This window comes from Gambusia affinis, linkage group LG04 (genome assembly GCF_019740435.1).
Source record: "Gambusia affinis linkage group LG04, SWU_Gaff_1.0, whole genome shotgun sequence".
Lineage (NCBI taxonomy): Eukaryota > Metazoa > Chordata > Actinopteri > Cyprinodontiformes > Poeciliidae > Gambusia > Gambusia affinis.
Window position 1 is genome coordinate 11,591,876 of NC_057871.1, and position 11,398 is coordinate 11,603,273.

At 37.0% G+C, this 11,398-nt stretch overlaps 2 protein-coding genes across 2 annotated transcripts; one reads left to right on the top strand and one right to left on the bottom strand.

Moving 5' to 3' along the window:
- Positions 1-723: 723 nt before the first annotated feature.
- Positions 724-2,950, bottom strand: mb (myoglobin). The gene is made up of 4 exons (XM_044114103.1): positions 2,825-2,950; positions 2,036-2,137; positions 1,216-1,435; positions 724-1,123 (listed from the first exon to the last, which is right to left on the bottom strand). The coding sequence occupies exons 2-4, from the start codon at positions 2,116-2,118 to the stop codon at positions 983-985; spliced, it is 444 nt and encodes a 147-aa protein (XP_043970038.1). The 5' UTR covers positions 2,119-2,137; positions 2,825-2,950; the 3' UTR covers positions 724-982.
- A 2,338-nt stretch (positions 2,951-5,288) lies between these two features.
- serhl (serine hydrolase like) lies at positions 5,289-10,823 on the top strand. Its single transcript, XM_044114105.1, has 12 exons — positions 5,289-5,476; positions 6,408-6,551; positions 7,324-7,437; positions 7,625-7,666; positions 7,743-7,762; positions 8,298-8,372; positions 8,660-8,769; positions 8,855-8,934; positions 9,032-9,066; positions 9,142-9,218; positions 9,313-9,400; positions 10,228-10,823. The coding sequence occupies exons 1-12, from the start codon at positions 5,419-5,421 to the stop codon at positions 10,369-10,371; spliced, it is 987 nt and encodes a 328-aa protein (XP_043970040.1). The 5' UTR covers positions 5,289-5,418; the 3' UTR covers positions 10,372-10,823.
- Positions 10,824-11,398: the final 575 nt, after the last annotated feature.

Genomic DNA, 11,398 nt, shown 5'->3' on the forward strand with positions numbered 1-11,398 from the left:
GTGCCATGTGTCTGAGAATGCAAGCATAAGCATGACAACAGTGTTCTATGACATTTAATATAAGCTAAGTTAGTGTTTTATTCTTTGCGTATGAGCGTCTTTTGTGTGAGCTGTTTTAAATATCTAAAACCAGCTAAAACAGTTAACTTAGGTGTTAGCTTTTCAACACTGTTGAGTTTGTCCCCTTTCCACAAGATTTTAAAATGGTAATCTTACAGTTAACCTCCCATAGTGTTTTCATTTAGCATAGCTCCAGATTATTAAAGCTAACAGCTAGTCTAATGGGGCCAAAACCAAAGCAGATATCTTCAATTCTTAAGCAACTCCATACTCAACAATGCAATAGAGGCCCAAGTGAATACATTTTAATGAACCTTTAAACCATTGTCACATCTGATGTTTACAAAGTAACCAATTCATCATTTACAGAAAATAATGAAGACTGGAGATCAGCACCCCTAATGATCATCAAGAATCAAACACATACTGACCGCAGTCAGCAAAACTATTTAATTGGTCTGTAATTTTATGAAATACACTTCCTCTACTATTATGTTTGAGTTTTACCTTGCTTTACTTTTCTGTCATAGTTATTTTGTGTCGAAATGCTCTACATGTTCTGTTCTCAACAGTGTTTCACACAGGAAGTTTGTTACTAGAGCTCCCTTTCAGGGTAAACAATACAAACACACAAAAAGGTCACCAAAAGAAATGAGCAGTAAGAAGAAGCAGAACATTCTTTATTGGTAAAATGAGATTTACAGTACATTAAAACCGTTTTCAAGAATTTAGATGTGCATCAAGCGAATAAGCAGTCAGTTACTATGAAAGCAAGTCTCTTGAGGTTATTAAAAATTTTTAAGGATAAGGTTAATATTATGATCAGTCTTATTACTCATTGGATGTCAAGGTGTGAAAGTGCTTGCAAGTGGAAGATTTTCTGATTGCTGAAATCCAAGACGGTCTTGTGTGGCCACATTGTTCAACCAGAAAAGCCCAGCTCTTTGTAGGTGGTGTCGATGTCAGCGATGACAACCGCCATCACGTTCCTCAGGGCCTGCTGGCCGGCAGCGTCCAAGCCGGCCTTCTCCCCCATGACTTTAGCGATCACCTCAGTAATCAGCTGAACAGAAGGAAACATCGAGAAAGTCAGGGAGACTACTTCCAGAGAAGTGTTTTAAAGGGGAAGCATTGTTATGAAGGCAGCATCCTCACCCTGAAGTTATTGATTGGGATCTTATGCTTGGTGGCGTGAGTATTGGCCAGGGGTTTGAGGATGGCGGCGTGGTTGCCTTTGGCCTTTAGGAGCTCACCGAGCTTCTTCAGCACAGTGGCGCCGTGGGCAGAAACAGCTGCGTTGCCGGCCAGGTCTCCCTTGGCAATGCCAGCAAACTTCGGGAACAGCTTCTGGGTTTCTGGGTGCTCATGGAATAAGCTGCGGGGAAACAAATGAAGAATCAAAGAGTGATGAATTATTGCACCAAAAAACTTAGTGACAAACTATTTAGATAAACAACTTAGATTTTCATGAGAAGGGATAGGCTGGTTACCGGTTTTAAAAACTTTGGAATTCAAATCTGCATACATTTTTTTAATCCCAGAAATTCCTCTGAATGAAGTACTAGGGGAAGTTTCTGAGCAACTGAAGTTTTCTCAGACTGTCTGGAACTTTGAGTAACTCGGTGCTGCACACTGCTGGCCAGCTTACTGAAATTGGATATCTAACATTTCAACATGCATACAACAAACCAAAAAATCAGCAGCATGACTGTTAGGCATGAATGATAGCCTGACCAGCTAACATCAACTTGTTTGACAGAACAGAACACAGAATGATACTCTGAAATAACCACTTAAAACCAACATTAAATTTGATGTCTGATTTGTATTTCTGTAAACCATGACAATAAATAACCATGAGGCCTTGTCTTCATTCATAGTAGAGGACGTGTTGTTATTGAAACACTAATTATTGCTGTGAAAACAATCTCTCACGCAATGATGGAAACAGTGTTATCTTTTCAGAACCACTGACCGAGTCAGAACCAGATTCCCATGGGTGTTGTAATCCGCTTCCACCGGACCCCAGTGCTTCAGAACCATATCAAAATCCGCCATGATCAGGGAAGACAAAAGTCTGACAAGAAACAGACATATAAAATAGTTTAGAAAAAACCCCACTTAGTTAGGGATTGAGTCTCTTTCCAAAAAGGAAAGGTGGCAGAAAAAAACCCTCCAGTTTTAGGAGGATTGTAAAAGCTCCACAAACAGTGTTATCTTGTTGTGTGGCATTGCATTTCTCCTATTTGGTTTGGTGGCCTCAGGCCAAAACCCACTCCATTCAAGGGCATCTCATTGCCAGAAAGAGTTGAATCTATTACCTCATTTGCCCTTAGTGACTGTGTAATAAAGCCTCAGCACAGTTTTGTATAGTTTAAATTGATATTAGATGCACAGTAGATGCATCTAATATCATCAAAGATTATTATAGCTGTAAAATGCATGCATGCATTTCTCTTTGAACTATTGATATTTTTCTTTTTAAAGCCAATGCTTCTCTAAAATTTGCTTGTGCTTGTCAACTCTTTATGAAAAATGACCTAAAGTTATCTTTTTGAGGAAGAATTTCTATGCATTTTGAACATATCTGTTATAAACCAGGACCAATTATCTCAGTTAAATATTTTAACAGTTTTTGCAAAGAAACTGCTCCTCAGTCTATTGATTGAGATTTAAATCATATTAAACTTTTGACATTAATTTAAATGTTCCAGTGTTTGCCAGAGATTCTGATGCAAAATCAATAGTAAAGATATTTACTGACCTGCAAGCTCAAAAATGATCCTGTGTGGTTATCCAAGTTTCTCCTTGGCCTGACTCCCCCCCCTCAAACTGTCCTTTTATACTCCCTCCCTCTGTCCTGCCACCCAATTTTTTTCCAGCACTCCTCTCAGTCTACCGCTCATCCTGCACGTCTCTTAAAAACACTCAGCACCACCAACCTCTGATGCCCAACAAACATCAGCTCAGCCACCTTTCAATGCAAACTCTTTTACTGTAGCTCTTCTTGGAAGTAAAGTGTCGTTGTCCTCAATCTCAAATCTTTTACAGCCTCCATAGAGTTTTCTTGTTGGAGGCTCTATCCATTTTCTCAGAAACTCTGACCAGCTTCTTGTCCTTGTTGAAGAAAACAACTCCAGATCATGATGCTGCCACCACTATGTTTTACCAAAGGTTTTCTGTTAAACATATTGTTTTACAAGAACACCAAAGTTTGGACGTTTCAGGCCAGAGCAACTTCTTCCACATGTCTGTTGCATCTTGTAAATGGCATTTTTAAAGATTTTTACAGAAATGTCATCTACATAGGGAAATAAAGATAACAACAAAAGTATAAAGCAGGAGACAGAAAAGCTTTTTACAGAGTGAAATGTGTACAAACATGCACACAATAGAAGGAAATTGGTTACTATATAGCTAAAAGCAGGCTTTTTTATTCTTTCAGTATATTTTCTATGATCAAAGTTAGGGACCAGATTGTAACACAACAATTTAGGAATAAATGCCTATGATTGCATAAAGTTACATGTGTACAAATTAAGTCTTCATAGACAATATCTTTCCCAGATTAATTCTTCGACATTGTAAAAGCCACAACTCACATGACTGTTAAAGAACAGTCATGTTCTTCAATTAAATCAAACCAACAGCTTTGCTGTCATTTTTTAATTTTAGCTAGTTATAGCCTCTACTTCAGGTATTTTTTTTTATCTCAACACTAACAATAACAATGTGTTTCATCCTATTTGTTGATTTCCAGGATTCTAAAATCTGCACAATTAGACTTGTGAGTTATTGTTTCCATAAATGCTCCCCGCTGAGCGTTGCTCAGGGGATACTTCCCTCCTTTATCCTGCTCTCGGATTTCAGCCAGATTGGATGTTAGAAAAAAAAATCTTTTGTTTTGGCTTTGAAGAAATAGAGCCAGTAAGTATACAAAGGACATCATCTTAAAAGGATGTGCAGCTCAAGCAAAGAAGGTCTATTGTGATCCCAAACTGACCTTCAGAGACAGTTTTCTGTCACAACAACCTGTGATTCCCTAGACAATAAAACTTTAAAGTCATACGCTGGCCCACACAATCTTGATTAAACATTTTCATTCAAGAAGAGAAATAAAAAAGTTGGGTATTTTTTAAGCCTTGTCCAAGCCAACAATAATGCACTCAAGCAAAACTTGAGATTATTATTATTATTATTATTAATCTTAATATTTAATTAATAATAATAATAATTTTAAGATTATTTAAGCCCTTTTTTCATGCTTACACCTGCAGCTTAGTTGTTATGTTTAAACCAGCTGCAATATTTTCTCTAAAACCCAAATTTCTCTGGATCATTAACCATGCATGTAAAATAAGTCCAAATGACGTAAAACAACCCTCATGAACAAACAAATAAGTGGACTTCAATACATCTACAAATCATCAAACCTACTGTTTGTGTCCCATATGTGAAAAAGGAATGCTCCAACAATTTCACTTCAGTTTCAAGTGTTTGTTTACTCTTTGATAAAGCATTCCATGATGGCATTTTTATTATTTCATTTGTAGATACATCAGTTCACTGCTGTTGGACCTAAAAATTTCAAGAAGATTTGCATAAGTAAGGGTCTCATATCCATACATGGTCTACAGGCAAACAATATGGATGTACATGCTTAAATACTGACCACAGTTTCTTAACATACATTTAGTCACACAATTTGCAAACTATAAGCTCAATTATCAGCTTATCAGTGTAACTACATGATAAACAAATGTACAGTACTTGATCAAATGTCATAACATTAAATATAATAATTATTTAATCAGAATCACTTTATTGCTGTTGCCACAAGTTCTCAGGTTAGAAAACTGCTTTGGTACAAGAATGAGAAAATGAATAAATAGAAATAAGAATAAGAATAAAATAATAACAATAATAAAATTAGAAGATCAATATGAAGAGGAAAAAATATACAATTTCATTTGTAATTTCTTAGGATATCTTTGCCTGAATTGAAAATTTGCGTGATGATCCGAAATAGGGGAGGACTAAAAGGGAGGGAAGGAAAAATAAGTAGGCATCAGAGTGTCTGTGGTTGTTATCAAGTGACAAACCTGCCCTCTGCTGGTTAATGTTTAATACTGCACTGGGTGAAAAGTACGCCCCTCCCCAACTGAACGCTGATTGGATCAAACTTCTCAGTCGAATGCCAGTTTATCCAATAGCAGCGTCCACTGTTATTCAGCAACCGGAAAACATCGGCGAGGTTCAGAAAGAATTTAAATGTTTGGTTCAAAGTTGACAGCAAGTTTTTCTTATTTTATTTGACTTTGAATTCATAGATTTTTTTAACTTGGGGAATTGTCCGAGATGATACAGGCTTTAAAAGGTGTCAGACACGTAACGTCCGGTACAATGAAGCAAGCAGGTAGCTATTGCTATCATGTCTACAGAGGATTTCATAGTAGTTGATTGGCAGGGCCACATAAGGATTAAGTAACTAAAAAAATGAGTTTGAATTTATTTACCCAGCTTGAATTTAGGGGAGAAATTCAAATTTGCTACTTTTTTCCTTTTGCTAATTATGTGAAAACAAATCTAAAACAAAATCTGCCTGTGTGACTTTAGTCAGACATATAAGATCTGGAGTGGTGGAAAACATTCCTGAACATGAGCAGTAACATTAACATGTTCTCGCTCTTATGATGTTTCCAAGAAATAGTGTATATGCAGACAGTGGTCCACCACCATTTCAGATGAGGTCAGTTCCTCAGTTTTTTTCTGTTATCCTGGTCTGTAGCTTACTGGTGTGAAATCTGATTCATGATATGAATGACTTTGATAAGACAAAAATCTTAGCGTTGGTTCATTATTTTGAGTTTGGGGGTAGAGCTGATTTCTGATGTTTTAAAATAAAGCTGCATGACCTAACTAAACCAAAAGGTATCTTTTTAGATACATTCAGTTTTTCAGATCTCTTCAATAACAAACACACATCAGGAGAATGAGGGACGATTGTGCCCTACTCAAGAAATTTACAACTCTATTCAAAACTCTATCTGTCCCGTCTTGAATAACTGGGTGTTCCCATCTTGAAACTTGGAAATTTTTACTTCAAACCTTCAGGTTAAATGGATAATAACGTATGTACAACTTTTGTTGTGCTCTTGTTTTTAAATTTCTTGACATGTTGGTACTGCTCATCAGAAAATGTTTGGAAACCTCCTGCTTAAAAACTTTCAGTGTATAAAAAATGATTTATGTCTTTCTTTGATGGGCTAAAATTATCTTGAGAGACCACATTTCTCATCATAATTATTAACAGTATGTATCTGATCACCTCATCACTGCATGTCCAGTTACAGAGCTCTGCGTACCAGTCCCATGGGGGGAGATCAGAGGTAAAGTCTGGGGTCCTGATCACGGTCACCCAGTTTTGTGCCTGCATGGCTGGGCAGACAACTGTGGGACGTTCAACACGCTGCTCCCTCTTCTACCTAAAGGTGAAGTTTTTTGTTGTTGTTGTTTTTGCATTAAATGTGAAACATGTTTTCTAATTGCACTGAATGTTTAATCAAACCCCAGCCCTTATTGTACCATGGGGTCGATGATAGTAGCTCTCAATTTTATTTAACAGTGGACATGTGTTGCTTTTCCACATAGTTATTATTTGTATTACAGTTCAAATTAAAGTGCTATCAGCATTCAGTTAACTCCATGTTTATGGTTTCTTTGAGTACTGTTACACCAAGATGCTAACAGTGACCTTTAAAGAGTTTTATATAGAAGAAATCAGAAGAAAATCTCAGCTTCTCATCCAGCTTAGTTTGTCACAGTTTCAGTTGTTTCCCATTTTAAAATTGTATGTTTTTTTTGGGTTACAAGTGCAAGATTATTGTTGAGTAGCTTTTTTGTTGCAGCTACTTCCGGACTCATTTTTTTAAATGGCAGGACCTCTTGTCTTTCTGATTTAGAATAGTCTTTTTGAATTACCTTGGTGTCACACCATATATATATATATACCCAAGGCAACAAAAACTATTAAATCTAAAAATCAAAAGCACTTTAAATACAGCACTGATGATTTTTTTTTCCCCTGGACGTTTTTCCCACTGATTAAATTTACTTAAATTAATTGTTTTTTCAGTGTTAGATTGTGTATTTAGATGACAAACATATGCGTTTCAAAGCTACTTACGAGTGGTGCCAATAATTGTGACCATAACTCTTAAAGGAGGACAGGTTCTCCTCCTCATTCTTCATTGTTTTTTTCAGACTTCAGATATGTTGCAATGGACCTGGCAGGTCACGGCTGCTCATCCCACCGTCCTCCTGGAGTTCTGTATGCCTTCCCCTCTTACGTGATGGACGTGCGCAGAGTTGTTGATGGTACGTGACGACCAGAACTGACAAACTCCCATTTTGGCAATTAAATCAAATCAAATTTCACTATACTATCTAGCTGCATGTATTTCCAGTTTACCTGAAAGCAGTGATGTATTACTTAAGACCAGGAGTTTAAGACTCCTTTTATGGTTCAAAATGGAGTTGATGATGTGGAAAATTACACCCACAGCTCTACAGTGGAGCAAATTCTCCATCATTGGCCACAGCATGGGTGAGTGAAGATACAGAAAAGAACTAGAGCCCTAAAGTATTCTTGTATTTTAATAACGTTCCTGTTTTTGCTTCAGGTGGTAACATAGCTGGAATGGTGAGTGAGCCTCCATACAAAAGAATACAAACATATAACTCACAAAAATTGTGATATGTGGTGGCAGCATCATGCTCTGACAAAGGCTTTTATTCAGTAAGGACAGGAAATATGTCCTTACTGAAGAGAATGGAGCTACATGCAGGTTAATAAATATTGACATGGTGCAAAACAGTTGAGACTGAGCTTTAGCTGTTGCTTCCTGGACAGTAAACACAAAACCAGAGCCAGAACCGGTGGGTTTAAAACAGCAAAAATGTTTTGCAAAGAAAAATTGTGAAAAATGTCAGCTTGTAGATGTGTAAAAATGATAGAGATTCAGCCTAAAAGATGATACTACAGCAAAAATAGTTCTTAATTTGTAGAGCCACTATTAAAGGAAATTCGTGTATAATTTTCAGATGTTTTAAATGTTGAAAAGCATGTATAATTTTACTTTCAATTCGCAGTTCTGCAATACTGGTATTTGTTGAAACAAAACTCAGAGTTTAAGGTGATGTATAAATGATGTGCGTCTATGTGGTGTTGTCCACAGTTCTGCGCTCTCTATCCAGAAATGGTGGATGCCTTGGTGCTGCTGGATTCCTACGGATTCTTACCTACAGATCCGGTATTTTTACCAACACTGCAGCACTTTTCTCAGTTAAATTCTTATGCAAATTAAAAATTAAAGATGTTTGCATTCAATAAAAAATAAAAAATAAAAAATTAGGAAATGTTGAATGTTATCTCTTAGAATTCTAATATGTGGACCTGCTGGATTCAAAATGATCCATTTGTTGCATACTTTTATCCTGTTCTGGAATGCTGGAGGCAAGAGCCCAGAAAAATGAATAGTGTGAAAAATGGATTATTTAAAATACTTTCTAACACCACTGGATGTCAATTTATTTGCAGAAAGAAATGCCCAAAGTATTACGAGAGGGGCTGGATGAGATGATAGAGTTTGAAAAGAAGATGGGAGAAAAGAAGACGAGACTTTACACTTACGAAAAAGCCGTTGAGAGGTACCACATCTTCTTATATCTGCTGTTCTCAAGACTTATTATATGTCACACTTGTTCGGTTTCGTACTGTGTGTTCAACATTTAGGCTATTGGCTGGAAACCCAAGTTTGTCTGAGGAGTCTGCAAAGATCCTCCTAGAGCGAGGTCTAGTTAAAGTTGAAGGAGGTACATGAGTATCCTTCTCACTTCTGATCTGCTGTATTTTGTCCTCATAAATGATTTGCAAGCATGACTGATGCTGACCCCGACTTCTCTGTTGCAGGAGTTCTGTTCTCCAGAGACTTTCGGATCAACCTGGTAGGCGACTGTTGCGCCGTTTGATTCCATGTAGCCACGCGATGCGACTTGTGAATGTTTCTTTTGTGTTTTTAGAGGAACGTAGCACGGATCAGTCTGGAGCAGAGTCTGGAGCTGCAGTCAAGAATAGAAGCCCCTGTCCTTGTTGTTCTGTAAAGATCTTCTTCTGCTTCACTTTTTTTATTTTTTCCGATTCCACTTTGATTTCATCATACTGAATACGTGTGCTCATGTTTGTTTTAACAGAGCAGAAAGTGGCTTTGAGAAAATGTTTACCGAGCCTGATCAGAAGAAATATACTTCAGCTCTTCTTCAGGCCTTCAGGGACCGACGTGTGAGTTATTTCTTCTTGTCTGCTTTAGTCAAGAGAGTTGTGTCAATCAATATCCAAGTTCAAAAGGTCCGCTGTTCTTCATCAATACATGTCAACACAGGGCTGTTTGCAGTTCACTTTTCAGCAGGAGTTGACAGAGATCAACACTGATATTTGACTAATTTTAAGGATAATATTTCACCTGATTTTTAAGTTTTACAGGACTGTTTTTGATGAGCCATTGAACACTGACAGTAATGGCTGTGGGATGACCTCAACATTTAAAAACCCTCCAGTGTGACTGATTTAAAATAATTCTGTAAGGAAGAGTGGGGCACGTTTCTCAACAGTGTTGCAAAAGTCTCATTCCCAGTTATAAAGGCCTGATAGGAATTATTGCCACCAGTAGTATAACAAGTTACACTTAGAAGATGATTACTTTTTCAGACAGTACCCGTTTGATACAGTAGCTTTCCCCCTTAATGAAATCATTGGTTGTAAACTGTATTTTGTATTTACTCTTATCGTCTTTCTTGATGATCTAAAGCATAAAGTGTAATAAAGAAGCAAAACCACAAGAAATTTGTGCTTTAATCCTAATATATAAGTTATTGTGGTATTGAATTTATTTTAGAATCACAAAAACATAACTTTTTTTTGCTTTCGCTAGTCTAAACTTGTTGCATTTATCAGCATCCCCCATTGAAAGTGCTAAATTCAAAAGACATGATTTATAAATTTTCGTTGCCATGTTAACATCAACGTTTTCTCCTACACACTGGTGAGAAGACAGCCAGTTCAAGTTTAATTTATTTTTTTTTCTTTTCATGCATGTTTCTGTGTTTCAGAACACGGTGGTGCAGGTTCCAGGCAATCATCACGTCCACCTGAATGACCCTGAAGTGGTCGCACCGCTTGTGTCAGAGTTCCTGCAGAACAAAGCACTCTCAGCGTCAACAGGGTCAGACGTTGTTCATCCTCCTAAGTTATAGTGAACACACTATAGAACAAACTTTCATCTTTCAAATTTGATCAATTTTTGCGATTCAAGGTTGTGAATTCTGCATTAATCCAGCTCTGTTTACTCTCGCTGCGGGGCTCAGAAGTAAAACCTCAAGATGTTTTACTTGTGATTAACTATTGCATTAAATACACATAAGTATTTAACCTGTTTTAACATGATTTTCATTTACTCAACTAGAATCTGTGATGACAGCTTCTGCCTTATGAGCAAGTGAACAAACCATGAGTGAGAACCATGGTTCTCAAAGGAATAATTAGATTGTGTGTCTTGCTCTGTATCAAGGGCAGTCAGAGTATAAAATTAAAGATCAAAATGTAGATTAAATAAAGAAACACATACATTAAAATTGTAAATATTGGTCTGATAACATTTTTATTGTCAGGCCAATAGTGTTTCCATTACTTTTTTTAATAATGGAGTTAACTAGAAATGAACTTGAAATTATTTTTGCTTTTGAGAGTATTTAAAGTAGGGGTTGAACCAATTAGTCGACTAGTCGACTAGTCGACTCTAGGACGTCTCGCGAGTTTTTACATTTCATGTCGACTAGTCGCAGTCATGTGATTGCCGGTGGTGACAGCCTGTGCTGGTCTGACAGCACAGTATTCTAAGACACAAGAAAAATAAGTTAATACATTAGTTTAAATGATATGTAGATGGATGCATATTTGTGGTTTTACAGTGTTTTTAAAAGGAGATGGAGTTGCAGCTGCAGTCAACTACAAAACACAAGCCGTCTAAAACTCGCCCCCTTCCCGCTAAGGATGTCACTTAGCCGGCTCGCGAGTGTCTTTGTCACGACGATCTAACTAATACATTATGATGTTATGTTGCTGATTAAATAAAGATCTGTGGTAATGCCATCTAAAAGATGTGCGTTTCCTTTTGAATGTTGGTTTCCCAGCAACTTATTATTTATCATAAACTATCCCGATGTTTTGTTGTTTCACTTGTTGCTGTTCTGTGTAAATGCCGTATTTTTCCGTGAAAACGGG

What these genes read in the sequence shown, in the direction of transcription:
- mb (XM_044114103.1), bottom strand. Translation starts at nt 2,118, where the DNA reads ATGGCGGATTTTGATATGGTTCTGAAGCACTGGGGTCCGGTGGAAGCG. An exon ending in GGGAATCTGGTTCTGACTCG is followed by an intron (nt 1,436 to 2,035) that starts GTCAGTGGTTCT and finishes GTTTCCCCGCAG; the next exon opens with CTTATTCCATGAGCACCCAG. An exon ending in TCCCAATCAATAACTTCAGG is followed by an intron (nt 1,124 to 1,215) that starts GTGAGGATGCTG and finishes CCTTCTGTTCAG; the next exon opens with CTGATTACTGAGGTGATCGC.
- serhl (XM_044114105.1), top strand. Translation starts at nt 5,419, where the DNA reads ATGATACAGGCTTTAAAAGGTGTCAGACACGTAACGTCCGGTACAATG. An exon ending in GTGGTAACATAGCTGGAATG is followed by an intron (nt 7,763 to 8,297) that starts GTGAGTGAGCCT and finishes TGTTGTCCACAG; the next exon opens with TTCTGCGCTCTCTATCCAGA. An exon ending in TCTAGTTAAAGTTGAAGGAG is followed by an intron (nt 8,935 to 9,031) that starts GTACATGAGTAT and finishes TCTCTGTTGCAG; the next exon opens with GAGTTCTGTTCTCCAGAGAC.